The sequence below is a fragment of the Sebastes umbrosus genome, chromosome 20, assembly GCF_015220745.1.
Source record: "Sebastes umbrosus isolate fSebUmb1 chromosome 20, fSebUmb1.pri, whole genome shotgun sequence".
Lineage (NCBI taxonomy): Eukaryota > Metazoa > Chordata > Actinopteri > Perciformes > Sebastidae > Sebastes > Sebastes umbrosus.
The window spans coordinates 25,684,901-25,701,167 of record NC_051288.1 but is presented as its reverse complement, the minus strand read 5'-3'; the positions used below and the strand labels follow the sequence as shown (position 1 = coordinate 25,701,167).

The following is a 16,267-nucleotide window of genomic DNA, read 5'->3' as shown; positions in this document are numbered from 1 at the left end:
TGGTGTCAAATTGCTCTCCATGATTTGCATGTTGTGTTCTGTACACACCAGTAGGGATGTCACGAGAACCGATACTTCGGTACCAACTCGGTACCAAAATTCTAAAAATGTGACGGTACTCGTTTTCTTCGGTACCGAAGGTACTGAACGATGCCTGTAATGGTCATTTGGTACTGGAGCGGAGGCACTGGAGATGCGATTCTTCCGGATGTAATGGGGGCAGTATACGTTTACAAGTGTTCTCATCTGCCGTGAAATGAAGGAAGAAGAAGAACGCCGTAACAGCACGGAAAAAGACAACAACACAAGGCGTGAAAGATGGCAGCTGCTGCAGCGCTACCTCCGCCTCAACTCGTTGAGAAAACAAATAGCAAGAGTCGGGTATGGAAGTACTTTGCGTTCGAGGTGGATTCGCAAAAACCAGTCACTTCACGTCCATCCTCTCAGATACCGAAAAGGCCACAGCGCCATCTAGTGGCTTTACTGTGAATATAATATCTTCCACGAGGCTACATGCAACTAAATAAATATTGTAGTATGTTGTTTACCTGCAGTGTACACCTTTTTTTGGGACATTGTTCTACTCCAAATAGCTTATAATATATTAACTGATCATCAATATGTAAAGTTTCAAAAAAGTGCAAAAAAACAAACAAATCAGAAACCAAATGATACACACAATTATATTTATGTTACATACTGTATATCGTGAAATTGACCTGTAATCACTTTTATTTTGGTTGAGCTGCAGGGAGGCAGACATCCAGACGATATTGTTTGTTTTAAATACTTGAAGACGACATGCCTCTGTTCTGTTTTGCAATGTTAAGACATTTCTTTTTATTTATTACTTAAAGGCTACATGCCTCTGTTTTTTATAATGCTTAAATGTTTTAATAAAGGAGTGTGTGTTGAATTACATGGGATTTATTGTTTTTTTTACCGTGGTATCGCATTGGTATCGAGAATCGTTTAAATTCACTGGTATTGGTATCGACTACTAGATTTCTGGTACCGTGACATCCCTACACAGCAGTCAAACACATGAAATGACACAAAAACACAGTATAATGTGCAGTGCATGTCCTGGTCGAGATTAAAGTGGCATCGCTCAATTAGTGTCAAATTGCTCTCCATTACTTATTTTTGGGAGGTATATGGTTGAGGAAGAGTTGTGATAAGGGTTGTGTTAATGGTTTTGTTAAGGGTTGTGTTAAGGGTTGTGTTAAGGGTTGTGATAAGGGTTGGTTTATACCTACTTTTTAACTCCGGATGGATATGTGGGTTGTAAATAAACTTGGGATAGTTTATATATTATATTATATTATCATTCTATGATATATGAGTTATTAGAGGAGAAGTGAGAAAGGGGTATAGGGAAATATAAGTTTTCCTTCTACCTACTCCTTTTCGGACATTATTCCTCTTGTTTTGTTAGTTATTATTTTGTATCTGTTTTTATTTATTTTATGTTCGAAATAAAGTCTTTCAATCTTTCATTCATACTTGCATGTTGTGTTTCTGTACACAGCAGTCAAACACATGAAATGACACAGTAAAAACAGTATAGTTGTGCACACAGTTCCATAGTGCTCCCCCTCCCCTCTCCATTGGCCCTGGTGCGGATCTGTGGGCGGTGCCGAGCCGGTGCGTGCTCGTTTAAAACGCTTTGGTGCAACTCATCGCGAAGCACATTATCCAGACCGGTCCTCCAGAGATATGAGGAGAGTTTCACACTTCATCTTGTTCGGCCAAAACAAATAACAAGCGGCTGCGTAAAAAAACGAAACGACGCGGATAGTCTGGATTATATTTCACCGAGCTGAAGATCAACCAGGTCTGCAGATGAGCAACAGGTAGAGGAAACACCAGACGCTTCTATTCTACAGCTGCTCTTCTGCTTTCATGTGATGCTTTATGCATGTCAGAGCTGTTTATCTGTTGGCAAACAAACTCATGAAGTTGTGACGGTTGACTTTATTCTCCATTACGCGCACACTTCTTGGCTTTTACGCACGACTTCTGCTCATATTTCTTCTCGTTTCTATCTTATTTTAGCGTTTTAAAAGGAGTCCTTATGTTTGATGGAGTTGGGCATGAAACGTGCATGCACTGTTAAGCATTTCCCAGTAAAGTAACAGTAAAGAACTGGCAGCAGGGTTGCCTTTATGTTACTGTAAAATTAACATTATTATACTGTCGCTGAAATTTACAGCTTTATACTGTAAATGAAAAATACAGTTTGAACTTTATTAATTTCACAGTATTTTACTGTTAATTTACTGTATAAAGATACATTATATAGCTGTTTTTCCACCTTTCTTTTATCTTACTGATTTGTTTTAATGCACTATTTAGGTTGTATTTTTTACATACATTATTTGTTGCCTAGATGAATAGACTTAGCAGGTTACAGACATAGCAATAGTCACACTAAATACAATTAAAGGCACTTGTTAGGAAAAAGGCTATAATAGACTATCTATAGCTAATAGATATCTCTAGCTGGCTACAAGCACAGAATGAAACCAGAACAACATGTGAGTGAAGAACAATAAAGCTAATTCACTGATTTTACAATCATGTACAATGTACAAGCCTCACATGAGCAGATCAGGTCCCAGAATTCAACAAATACTGCATGAAACTGTTACTGATGATACTTTAGACAGTTGATCAGCAGTAAAGTGATGTTTTTTAAGAATGCATTATAGTTCAGTTATTAATGTAACAGGTTTTCTTTTGTATTAACAGTAGAGCACTGTTTTTAGCAATAACAGGTTAATACTGTTGAAATCCTGCTGTAAATTAACAGAGATAGTTTACAGTGTGCTCATATTTCTTCTTGTTTCTATCTTATTTTAGTCCTTATGTGTGATGGAGTTGTGCATGAAACGTGCATGAGTCTCTCAGTGTGAGTTGTGTGTGTGTGGATGACGATTTGCACCAGAAGCCTTTTCCCCCCAGCACCTGTTAACATTTGTCGCTGGCATTTGGTGCATTCTGAGAGCAGCTCTGCCTGTCTCCTAACAGTCACATACTGTCTAGTAACACTGCTTCTATACAACTATAATAATGACATTTTAAAGTATTATTATTGCGTTATTTATTTAGGGAATTCTCTCTTTCATTTTCAAACAAAAGTGCAGATTTGGTTTATTGAAATGTTTACATCATCTTAAAAAAAAGATGCCGCATTGCTTAGCAACACAGCATCCTCATTAGTTCGATCATCTGTGCATGCACATTAGATGCTATTTGGATATAGTTGTTTTGGAGCTGTGCAGGTTTATGTGGTGTGCTGTGTGTGTAAAAGGCTTGCAGACTAATTGTATAGAACAGTTGTGAATCAGCAGTAGGACTCTGTGACCTGCAGCTGCTGTATATATGTATGTATATATGCAGTATGTGATTCTGGACCTCCAGGCCTGGAGAACTTCATAGTTTTCACCACAAGCGTCTCATATTTAACCCCCAGACAGAAATCCATCCTCACAAAAAATAAAGATAACACGGTGAGACCGCCGCAGGTCGATTTAGACTTTGTTGCCAGGACAGCCGAAACTAATGAGAGGTGTTTTAGTGGTGCCAGGAGAATCCTCACAGGACGGCCATTATTGCAGCATAGAGAAGAAAACCCCTGAGGGCTCTCTGAGAGTCAACAAGCTGTGCATCATTTCTGCACAAGCTCACACTTTACAGCTTCTTTAAATAACAGACCACTAAACCTACGAGGCTGACATGTCATTTAGAAACTTTGCCTGTTCTAAAAAGTTTCCTTTGCGTCAGATCACTGATAAAACGGCTTCATAATCATATTCTAATCATCTGGAAATTTAAAAGTTAAAAGTGTGGAGCTTCAAAATTAAGCTGCACGTTCAAAACATCTTCCGTCTGTTTTGATTCTGAGAAGCATCACATGTGAAAATGTGCTTTAAAAAGAGCAACAAATCAGAAGTCAGCGTGTGATGTGATGTGAAGTTTTTAACTTCATCCATCAGTTTCATGGGATCCTGTAGAAACGCTGTAACCCACAATCTAGCAAGAAACGGTGGAGTCAGCTCAGGGCAGCCAAGAAAAACAAGAGCACTTTGTAAATGACCAATAACGGGACCTGAGTGCAATTACAGGGTGGCCTCTCTCAGTGAGAGTTGAAATGTTGGATGAGGGTTAAATATCACTGTTGTTGTTTGTCATAACTGGGTGAAGTATTGTTGGCACTGAGAGACACACCGTATAAAGATTTGGATGGTTTTTCTCAGGCTGCACGCTCACCACTGATGAACTTATCAGTTCTGACGTGTCATGTTCAATAAGTAATTGCTTTAAGTATCTTTTTGTCAATAAATGCCCTGAACATGATTATATAAAAGTTGATGTGATGTATCTGGACCTGGTTTGACTAACAGACGTCTCCTGTCTCTGTTTTCTTGCAGCAGATGACCTTGATGAGTTCCAGTCAGCTGATGAAAGAGGAGTGACCACTTCATCCTCCTCTTGTTGCACTCCATCTAGGGACCAGTGAGGACCCCTAGGGACCCGCCTCACTTTGTCACCATTTCCTCTCCGAGTTGGTCCCCCGAAAGTGTTTCAAAACTGTTTCTCCAACGCGTCTTCCAGAAACTCAGACTGTTTTCCAAAGCAGAAGCAGCACAGCCCTCCCAGACTGAGGTGATGGGAAGCGTGCGAGCCAGCCGCTACAGCATTGTGTCATCAGAGGAGGACGGCATGAAGCTTGCCACTATGGCAGTACCCAACGGCTACGGGAACGGCAAGAGCAAGGTGCACACGAGGCACCAGCCGCAAAGCAGATTTGTAAAGAAAGACGGTCACTGCAACGTGCAGTTCATCAACGTGAGCGAGAAAGGTCAGCGCTACTTGGCTGACATCTTCACGACGTGCGTGGACATCCGCTGGAGGTGGATGTTCATCATCTTCTGCCTCGCCTTCCTCCTGTCGTGGCTGTTCTTCGGCTGCGTCTTCTGGCTGGTGGCCATCTTCCACGGGGACTTGGAAAATAACGCCCAGAAGTGCGTCTCCAACGTGAGCAGCTTCACCGCTGCCTTCCTGTTCTCCATCGAGACCCAAACGACTATTGGCTACGGCTACAGATACGTGACGGATGAGTGCCCTGTCGCGGTCTTCATGGTGGTTTTCCAAAGCATCGTGGGCTGCATTATTGACGCCTTCATCATTGGCGCCGTCATGGCAAAGATGGCAAAACCCAAGAAGAGGAATGAGACTTTGGTTTTCAGCCATAATGCCACAGTGGCCATGAGGGACAACAAGCTCTGCCTGATGTGGCGCGTGGGGAACTTAAGGAAGAGCCACCTGGTCGAGGCACACGTGCGGGCGCAACTTCTAAAATCCCGGACGACAGCGGAGGGGGAGTACATCCCCCTCGACCAGATGGACATAAATGTGGGCTTCGACAGCGGAGTCGACCGCATCTTCCTGGTCTCCCCCATCACCATCGTCCACGAGATCAACGAAGCCAGCCCCTTCTACGACAAGAGCAAACAGGACCTGGAGAACTCCGAGTTTGAAATCGTGGTCATCCTGGAGGGCATGGTGGAGGCGACCGCCATGACCACGCAGTGCCGCAGCTCCTACGTCTCCGGCGAGATCCTCTGGGGCCATCGGTTCGAGCCCGTGCTCTTCGAGGAGAAGAACTACTACAAGGTGGACTATTCCTGCTTCCATAAGACATACGAGGTGCCGAGCACCCCCCTGTGCAGCGCCAGAGACCTCGCGGAGAAAAAATACATCCTCTCAAACTCCAACTCCTTCTGCTACGAGAACGAGATGGCGCTGGAGAACAAAGAGGACACGGACGAGGGGAACGGGGGCAGCGTTGGGCCCGACGGCACCCAGACGGACAACATCTCAGAGACCGAGCACAGCCCAGCCACGGTGCCGCTGGAGCCCCGGCCTCTGAGACGAGAGTCCGAAATATGACTGTTCAGACCTCAGACCTCGTGTGAGGGATTTTCTAAAATCACCTCTCTGCTCCGAAAGGCACAACGAGCCGAGCCGGGCCGTGGGTAGAGGACGAGCCGAACGGTACTGCTGTGGGAGGCGGCGAAGTTTAGGACTGTGTATGTAAGAGTCTGCTTGAACTTTGACTACATACAGTATAACGAACACACAGCACTATGAACTATGTGCATATTGCAGGAAGAATTCTCCATGAAGTCCCCATGAATGTGTGTCTGGTGACTGCAAGAGGAAGGAGGTTGTTGTTGGGGAGGCATGTCTCAGTTTCTCTGTCCGGCATGAACAAAGGTGGTTTTTATAGTTAGAAGATGTTCTCAAGTGCTGCTAGAAAATAGTGCAAGTTGTGCCTTCTCATAGAACCAAAGAGTACACGTAGATGTCTGGAACAAAGAAGGTACAAGTCGAGTATTTGTTCACGAGCTGGTCTCATCGCAGACATCAAAAATAAACTGCACCAACAAACTTTCTGTATGCAAAACTTTGATTTCCTCTGACTTGACAGCACTGATTTTCTGCTTTCTCCTTTGCAGTTCTTGATCTGAGAGACTGTTCATAGCTGGTCAGACTGATAGAAACATGCCTGCTCACATCCAGAGATGGAGCAGGGGAGTATTAAATCAAACTGACAGAAATAAATCATTAATTTAACGAGAGACCGGGATAATATGAGAATCTGAATGTTCTTAAAAGTGCTGCTATGATGTTGCTTCTTCTTTTTCTTTTCTTTTTTTTTACGGTTGATAAATAAATACCAAAGAGTATTATTATCATAGTTATGTGTTTCTTAAAAACAACACCTGCTTAGTTTTGGTACAGAGAACGTTTAGGAAGTTTTACTAAGGTTTGTTTTTAAAGAATGTGTGTACAGTTTCTTTTTTTTTCTTTTTTTACGTCGATCATCTTTATCTTGAGCCACCTCATCAAGCCTTAATCTGGAAAGTCAAAAAGGGGAAGATGTATAAATCAAAGTGTCAAAGGCTTTACTGCAGAGGACAGGAAACTAAAACAATAACTCACTGATGTTTCGGGGGATTTTTAGGCGTCAGCTTGAAACCAAAAAGTTGATTTTTAAAGCCAAACTAGCTTTTAAAAAGGTTATGAAATATATGAAGTGGAATGTGATGAAAGAAGTACATCTCCTTTTATAACGTCTGAATCTGATACGCTGTTATGATTGGAGATGGTCAAAAAAAAAACTTTTCTTGCAAAAAATATCAAATCCAAGTAAAACATTTTCAACGCCACGTTCCCTTTTTAAACAAATCAGCTTGTTTCATTATCAACAGTTTTCATTCCCTGCTGTAAAGCTTTTGTTTCACTTGAGAATGTAAGATTTGAAGAAGCCACACGTACTGTAACCCGGCATATGAAGGTGTTCTGCACAAGAGTTTGCATCAATACAAATTTATATCCTGAATCTTTGTTTTGTTTTTTTAAAGAAAAACCAGTGACTGAAGGCCACTCGGCCGCCAACATGTGTAAATACCTCCCTCCCTGTTGCAGTTATTTTGTATCAGTCTTCCTAATGTACTGCAAAACCACGGAATGTACAGATTTTTGTATTAATATTATTATTATTATTATTATTATTATTATTATTATTATTGTACATGATATTATATTGTTCTTTTTTCAATAAAATGTCAGTGGACAATCAGAATCATGCTGTGTGGCTTGTGACGACATTTTCATTCATTTTTGAGGATGTTTAATTATTTTAAATATAACATTTAATAATTTTTAGGGCTGTCAGTCGATTAAAATATTTAATCGTTATTAATCGCATGATTGTCCATAGTTGATTGTGATTAATCGCACATATTTTATCTGTTCGAAATGTACCTTAAACGGAGATTTGTCAAGTATTAAATACTCTTATCAACATGGGAGTGGGCAAATATGCTGCTTTATGCAAATGTATGTATATATTTATTATTGGAAATCAATTAACAACACAAAACAATGACAGATATTGTCCAGAAACCCTCACAGGTACTGCATTTAGCATAAAACAATATGCTCCAATCATAACATGGCAAACTGCAGCCCAACAGGCAACAACAGCTGTCAGTGTGTCAGTGTGCTGACTTGACTATGACTTGCCCCAAACTGCATGTGATTATCATAAAGTGGGCATGTCTGTAAAGGGGAGACTCGTGGGTACCCATAGAACCCATTTACATTCACTGATCTGGAGGTCAGAGGTCAAGGGACCCCTTTGAAAATGGACATCCCAGGTTTTGCTCACCAAAATTTAGCGTAAGTTTATAGCGTTATTTAACCTCCTTCACGATTACGATACATGGTTGGTACCGATGGATTCATTAAGTTTTCTAGTTTCATATGATGCCAGTATCTTCAACCTGTTATTTATCAAAGTCTCCTATCTTGGCCTGAAAACAGAGCCATGAGGAGGTTCAGAAGTCTAGTTTTATCTCAGAACACTTGAATTACAATATGCTGAAAGGTTATTATGGAATTTTTTGCCCAATGATGCCAAAAATATTCTGCCTACTGCAGGTTTAATTGCATTTGTTGAAACACAAACATTTCATCCAAGACGCATTTTGTAATCAATTTATTCAAAGTAATTGTTTAACTTTAGGATTTTATTGTAATCTGCTCTCATTTATGAGTTCTTAGAAAGCAGAGAGAGAGTTTTTTTCTCATGCTGGCAACATTTCGCCGCCCGCAGATCAACGTCTTCTCTTCAACTGCACAGACATTAAAAAAAAAAACACTGGACGTCAACCTCAATGGAAAATTCCTCGGTTTAGCATTAAGGAAGACTGACGCTAATGTCAACTGCTGGAGCTTTGAACGTGATGCCTCCGTGTGTGTGTGTGTGTGTGTCTGTGTGTGTGTGTGTGTGTGTGTGTGTGTGTGTGTCTGACATAAAGCAGTTATGTGTCTGATTCATCTCGATCACTTTGAAACGGGAAGAGAGAGAAAATGAGTCGGGGTTGTTTCAGTTGCTTATTATAATCAGGATCTGTGTTTCATCATATTTCCTTTATGAGACCTAATTTAAAAACACGCTGTGAACCACAACAGTACAGGATTAAATAGAAGTTAACGTCAATGGGTCCCTTGACCTCTGACCTCGCCACTAATTTCTTTAACGTATTAACGCAACTTGCGATTTTTAATTGACCTCTTAAAAATCCGACGGACTGCCAATCTTTCGGAGGTTGTAGCGGCTCAGTTTTAAAGCTAGAGTGAAGATACTGGTATCATATGAAACTAGAAAACTTAAAGAATCCATTGGTACCAACCATGTCATACTAGCTTGTTGCGAAGGAGGTTAAATAACGCTACGGAGTTACGCTGCGGAGTTACGCTACGGAGTTACGCTACGGAGTTACGCTAAATCTTGGCGAGGAAAAACTGTCGTGGCCATTTTCAAAGGGGTCCCTTGACCTCTGACCTCCAGATATGTGAATGTAAATGGGTTCTATGGGTACCCACGAGTCTCCCCTTTACAGACATGCCCACTTTATGATAATCACATGCAGTTTGGGGCAAGTCATAGTCGAGTCAGCACACTGACACACTGACAGCTGTTGTTGCCTGTTGGGCTGCAGTTTGCCATGTTATGATTGGAGCATATTGTTTTATGCTAAATGCAGTACCTGTGAGGGTTTATGGACAATATCTGTCATTGTTTTGTGTTGTTAAATGATTTCCAATAATAAATATATACATACATTTGCATAAAGCAGCATATTTGTCCACTCCCATGTTGATAAGAGGATTAAATACTTGACAAATCTCCCTTTAAGGTACATTTTAAACAGATACAAAATGTCTGATTAAACATTTTAATTGAATGACAGCCCTAGAAAATACATAACTCGAGCATGTAGAAAAATACAAATATGGTGGCGTAGAAGATATTCACCTCATTTATTTATTTTACTGTAAACAGAAGCGTTTTTTTCACCAGTTTGTGAGGCGACGCTGCACGGTGGGAAAGTAAGGAGTTACTTTCCGGTCTCACCATTTAACACTACATTTATTTATTGAATTATTAATTTAAAGTTGCGACCAGGAAAGGCACATTGAAGTGACTTCCTGTCCGAAAGGAAGAATAGTGGCACATTGTTGCAGCGCTGCGGCTCTGTAGGTGAACGAGTGTGTTTCTATTGTGCAGCTCTGCTCACTCCCTGTTTATGAAAACAATAACAGTGTATATCAGCGGAGTAAACATCCAAAGCTAAATGTTAGGCCAGCTTCCATTATTCCTGTGTAAACCCCTCACATATCAAGTATCAGACTGTTTTTTTATCACTATTTATTTGTGTTTTATACCTCGTGCTCAACAGCTGATTGAGCCCGGTTCAGACTATAATTTGGAGACAACAACAATATCGGAGTGAAGAGAGCGTGGACCTGAAACATAAACACAATCTGAACTATAACCGGAACAACTGTTTTTTTATTGAAGCTTCTGGGAACCTGACGTTCAAACGGGCTGAGCTCTGGTCCAGACCTGTGATCTTCGCTGTGTCTTCCTGCTTCACACGGACCCCCGCTCAGCCAGCAGAGATAACCATCGCCACAAAAGGTGGACGGCTCGACGCGGCTCAGACACTTCTGTACAGTAATGAATACAGAATCAAACTAATCTGGATGACTCGGCCAGTTTACCAAGTTATTACCCATCTGGACCAAGTGAAGAAATTATGACTTACCAATGCAATATCATGATGTACATTGGAGGAGTCACGATTTCCATTTCAAATCAGAAATCGATCAAAGTTAGCTTCTGATCTCGACCATCGAAATCAAAAGCAAGATCGTTGATTTGTTTTCATTTTTCTCTCCGCCCCCCGACTACTCGCCTACAAAGGAAATATATAGCTGGACACAACTGTATTTTTGTAGATTACAGCACACGTGTAAAGCACTGCAGAAGGATTTCTGTTGTGTTTTTGTAATGACTACGTACTGAGGTGGGTCACTCGGATACTGATATTGAAAAAATGCAGCTTTATATATTGTAGACTGTTGTAGTCTAATTTTTGAAACACTTTCTAATTAAAAAGGGAGTTCAGTTTTCTTTTTAAAGAACAATTTGAAAGTGTAAATGACAGTATAAAAGAGCATAAAACCAGTGATCTGTTGATCTTTACAAATCAAGACTCCATAGTCCAACAATGGCATGTTTAAATCGAAAATCAAATTGTGACCTTAAAATTAAATCGTGGATTTGGAGCCTCATTAGGTCAATTTGGAAAGTCATTGTGTACGCAATACTTTCCACAACAATAAGACCATCATATCGGGATATTATCAGGTATCATCTGGGAACGTTAGCCGGCATATGCCAGCTTTTAGCCGGTACTGCGTGTAGTTGTCTGGCAGATTAAATGATCAACGTTTTTTGATATTTTTTAAACTGAGAAATGACAAAAATAATCAGTAATCAAAACATTAGGGCTGTCCTCGAACAAAGGAACACCGTATCGATTTTGTCGACTAATGGATTAGTTGATTTAATCAACGGATCTGTTAAACTGAGTTTCTCCGCAAAGAATCACACAAAAGCACCACTTTAAATCTGGAGTTTACCAGAGATGAGCTCAGATGTTTCTCAGAAATAAGTCATTCAGCATGAAAAAAGCATAAAAAATAACTAACCAACTATTGACTAAGAGGGGGGCAGCCCTACAAAACATTTTATTAATTTTCTGTCAGTTAACTAATTAATTAATCAATGACGATAATGATGATTTCAGCAGCAGTATTTTGATGCAGATTCAGATGTAGATCAAACATTTATAAACATTTTCTTTTAGCAAAATGTGTAATTTAGAGTTTTTTACTGCCTCGGCAGACACTTTGAGTGCTTTATTATTATTTTAAATATCTTAAAATGTCTAATAACTAATATTACAAACACCCCAAACACTGGATGTAGAATTGACAGTAATCCGCTGAGCCAGAAACACTTGAACTCCTTTCAATAATAATAATAATAATAAAGCAGCATGTTGCTGTGTATCTCAGCCACGCAGGCCTGCAGAGAGGCGGTGGAATTTTCCGCGGGGCTGACCGTCCACTGGACCTCAAACGCCTCGCTACCTCTCACTTTGAAGCTCTGCCAGCTGCTGTTGACCCGTCTTTGATGGGACGCCAAACACCGTCACCGACGGAGACAAAACCCCTGTCATCACACGGCACATAATCGTCTTCTCCTGAACCGTAACCTCTTCTGCATTCATTACATTTCCTTCTCATTATTGGAATTCTTATTAGCAAAGCAGCCAGTCTTTTTCAGATCCTCCTGCAGGATTCTTGGGTAACTGCTATGCTGTAGAGGTTAGCTTGCAACAACAGCTGTCAGTGTGTCAGTGTGCTGACTTGACTATGACTTGCCCCAAACTGCATGTGATTATCATAAAGTGGGCATGTCTGTAGAGGGGAGGCTCGTGGGTACCCATAGAACCCATTTACATTCACTGATCTGGAGGTCAGAGGTCAAGGGACCCCTTTGAAAATGGACATGACAGTTTTTCCTCGCCAAAATTTATCATAAGTTTGGAGCGTTATTTAACCTCCTTCACGACGAGCTAGTATGACCGTCGCTTTAATTTTTCTTCAAGATGTTTGAAAATATGAATCAGCGTAATTATTTTCAGGATTCTAAAAAAGTAACTGTGCTAATGTTTGAAACAAACCCGTCTGGGATCAGCTAATGAACCAAATACTTCTCAATATAACTTGAAGGAATGCCGAGCATAGCTCAGAGATCATTTTGGTCCGTTTAGCTTACTGTTACAGGATTAGACCTACATTTGACCCGGCACATGCAGTCTAACCTTGACCTTGCTAGCGGTGCCGGTAGCCGAGGTCAACGGAACACTGGGAGGGTGGGGAGGGTCACGTTAGGTGCAGCCACTCGCTGCAACCTGAGCCCGGCGGGGAGGCCGTACGGTTTGACGGATTGGGGTTGTCCTCATATTTAGCTCCGAGCTGTGCGGCAGAGATTAGCCTCCTGACAGACGAGGACAGTTTCAGAAACACGACAGTAGGTCGACTGGGATTTGTTATGAGCCCCATAAGACAACGAGCAGGGAGACATGACGCATGTGTCTAAACCGGATTCTAACTCTGAATGGTTTCTAGGTCATCATCAAGGTTAAAATCCGGCTGAAGTTGTATTGAACTGTATCAACTCTGAAACAATGATCATATGGAATCATTTAAAAAAGAGAAACTCTAGCCTGATTTTAGCCCGACGTCTCGGTATCTTTTGATCCGCAAATCACCAAATCAATGCTGACAAAGGTCTGTCTTTATCAGTAGAACCAAAATATGAATACAGGATATCTAACTTCTTCTTTCCTGTATTAAACTGCTTTTTGCCATCTTGGTTTTAGGCCATCGCCATCTTGGTTTTAAGTTGTCGCCACCTTGGTTTTAAGTTGTCGCCACCTTGGTTTTAGGCTGTCGCCATCTTGGTTTCTATTGGTCGTCGCCATCTGGGTTTTAAGCCATCGCCATCTTGGCTTTAAGCTGTCGCCATCTCGTTTGAATACTGTTTTTTTTTTTGTGCAAATTTATTATTAATTCATGATGATCAGCCTAATGCTTCTTGCCAAAAACAAAATTTTACAAGATTACATTTGAACACAACATAATAACGTTATAAGTTCCCTTCGCCCAGTACTCATTTTAACTGAATAAAGCTTGAACGCACGTCACACAATGCAACGTCCATACATAAGCTGTTATTCGTTATTTACCCAAGCAGGACTGTGCTGCTAACGCTAACTAGCGCTTATGCTGATTTCAACACAAATTTGTTGTTCATAATGTAGCATTATCAGGGAAATTTTCTATCGTCCTCAGGACGATGGGACGCAGTTAGTCTCAAGCCCTGATCCCCAGTACCTGCGATACTTCTGAAGTAACAAAATAAAATCAGTTCTGCATATTGTGAGCTGGTGAATGGTATCAAACACAGCTCATATTTCTAATCAGAAGATTATTTTTTCAGAGACTTTTCATTTTCCTTCTCCTTTAATAATTTCACACCACATGAAATGAGTAATAAAAGTGTTAAAAACCATTTTCCATTTGCTTCACCTGCGTGAAGAATGCAGCATTAGGGACTCTGTGGACTCACAATAAAGGTTTCCGAGTCAAAGCACCACAGTTTGTTCAACAAATTCCAGTTCTGATCCTCCTATTATCCGCCCATCAAACGCCCACCAGAATGTCAGGTTGGCAAAAAAGCCAAAGAATGTGAGAGATGTGAGCGGCGCTGTGATGTAGCAGCGTGACAGCGGGGTCATTTGGTCTTTTGTGGCGAACCACAACAGGGTGACAATGCTTCACAGGGCGACCAGTACACATTACGGGGTTAATACACCTGGAACAGAGATCTCTGCTGCCTCATCCCGCTGATAACCACACACACACACACACACACACACACACACACACTGTAACAGCCAATTAGGAAGCGTTCTCATCACCATCATCATTACATGGCCGAATCATTTTGTTAATTCAATCCGGCCTCACTTGGTCTTTTTATAGAGCAAGACACGTTGGACAAATCAAATCAGAGAGCAGACTTTCTGCTCTCTGATTTGTCTGCTGTGGAGAGCAGAGCACATCAACCATGTGGTACCAAAACACAGCGATATCCGGATCTCATGCAGCGTCACATTGGATGATCCGATTCTACTGGAGAGTTCTGGTGTTTAGTCGGATTCAAAAGCCTGATAACTGGCCCACAGTGCTGGAGGAACCTCTTTACATGGTAATGGATCATTTAGAGTAATAAATAGGGACGTTTGTATGTCTGAGTTCTAGCTTTGACCTTGAGAAACCTTGCGTGCAATCGTTCCTCCTTTTAAGTTCAATTCCTAGTGAGCTTTTCATGAAATCAAACCCTGTTTTTATATATTTATTAGGGGTAGGGAAAGAGATCCATACAGCATAGTATCCTGATATTTTGCGTGGCAATATTGTATCGATACACGGACATCAAGTATTGCAAGATTGTCCTTAGTTAATCACGATTAATCGCACATTAAACGCACATTTTGTATCTGTTCTAAATGTACTTTAAAGGGAGATTTGTCGAGTATTTCATACTCTTATCAACATGAGAGTGGACAAATATGCTGCTTTATGTAAATGTATGTCTATATTTATTATTGGAAATCAATTAATAACACGTTTTTCTCTACTATCTGACATTTTATAGACCAAATATTTAAACAAGAAAAAGAGCCAGAAAATCAGCAACAGGAAAACTACCACAGAAGTGTGGATGAGTTCTGAAAGTCGACTTACAGAAATAACATTCAACTGTTCACAGCAACCACTGACGCAGCTTTTGACTAAAAATATGTCAGTCGCTGATGATTGGTTCAAGCGATATAAACCCCCCACTCCCAAACAGAAACTGGCTGACATGAACACGATGTCACACTGAATGAAGATGTGAAAAAATCAGTCTGATTATCCGGCTACATCCCAGCTACATCCCAGCTACATCCCAGCTACGTCCCAGCCCACCAGGAGGACGGAAATAAAACATCACAACTACATTTATAAGGATCTGCCAATGACAGACTCCGACATGAACCATATTTAAAGTCGTCGGCTGGCGTGTAAACGAGTGCTTGTTGTCTTTTGCTCCTCCTAAATTTGGACTCTGACAGTCTGTATCCTGCGTGGCAGCTGCTGGGCGGCTAAATCGTATTGTGTAATGTTTGATGGCTGCAGATCTACTGAAGTAGGGAGTTAGAAGAGGCCCTGGCACCGACGCAGCTCGTCATAACTGCACTGCCATGGGTTACCCATTGACTGGTGACGTCAAACACAGACAGCGCTGGGTCTCCCACAAAGGTCTAATTCATGATTTTCTACTGTCAGTGGAGATCGTCCGAATCAGACGGGTTAATAACAAACTTATTTGGAAAAGAAAAGGAGGGCAAACAGTGAAATTATTACCCGAAATGTCCGTAAACATCCATCACAGTTTACAGATCAACGTCCTGAGGAGTAATTCAGGTATTTTAGATGTTAGATGACTGATGAAGCAGCTGATGGAGCAGCTGCATAGCCGGGCACTGATCCATCCAAACTCCATTCAGAAAACAAGCCTTTTAAAAGTTGTTTGCATGTCGTCTTGCGGACAGACCCGACAAAGCATGAATTCAGACTTTTTACAAATCAGCATTATTATGTAGTTATTACGGCATCATTTTAATCTGTTTATTGATATTAAATCACAACACAATCT

At 41.1% G+C, this 16,267-nt stretch overlaps 1 protein-coding gene and 1 long non-coding RNA gene across 4 annotated transcripts in view; one reads left to right on the top strand and one right to left on the bottom strand.

Moving 5' to 3' along the window:
- LOC119479041 overlaps nucleotides 1-16,267 on the bottom strand; it is a 130,026-nt gene that overhangs the window by 92,244 nt on the left and 21,515 nt on the right. The window lies entirely within an intron of this gene.
- On the top strand, nucleotides 1,690-7,654 carry kcnj2a (potassium inwardly rectifying channel subfamily J member 2a). Of its 2 annotated transcripts, none has more exons than XM_037754195.1 (2): nucleotides 1,690-1,856; nucleotides 4,440-7,654. In XM_037754195.1, exon 2 carries the CDS (start codon nucleotides 4,675-4,677, stop codon nucleotides 5,956-5,958), a length of 1,284 nt encoding a protein of 427 aa, XP_037610123.1. In that variant the 5' UTR covers nucleotides 1,690-1,856; nucleotides 4,440-4,674; the 3' UTR covers nucleotides 5,959-7,654. The 2 variants fall into 2 exon arrangements, with proteins under 2 accessions (XP_037610123.1, XP_037610122.1); XM_037754194.1 differs by having other exon boundaries at nucleotides 4,437-7,654.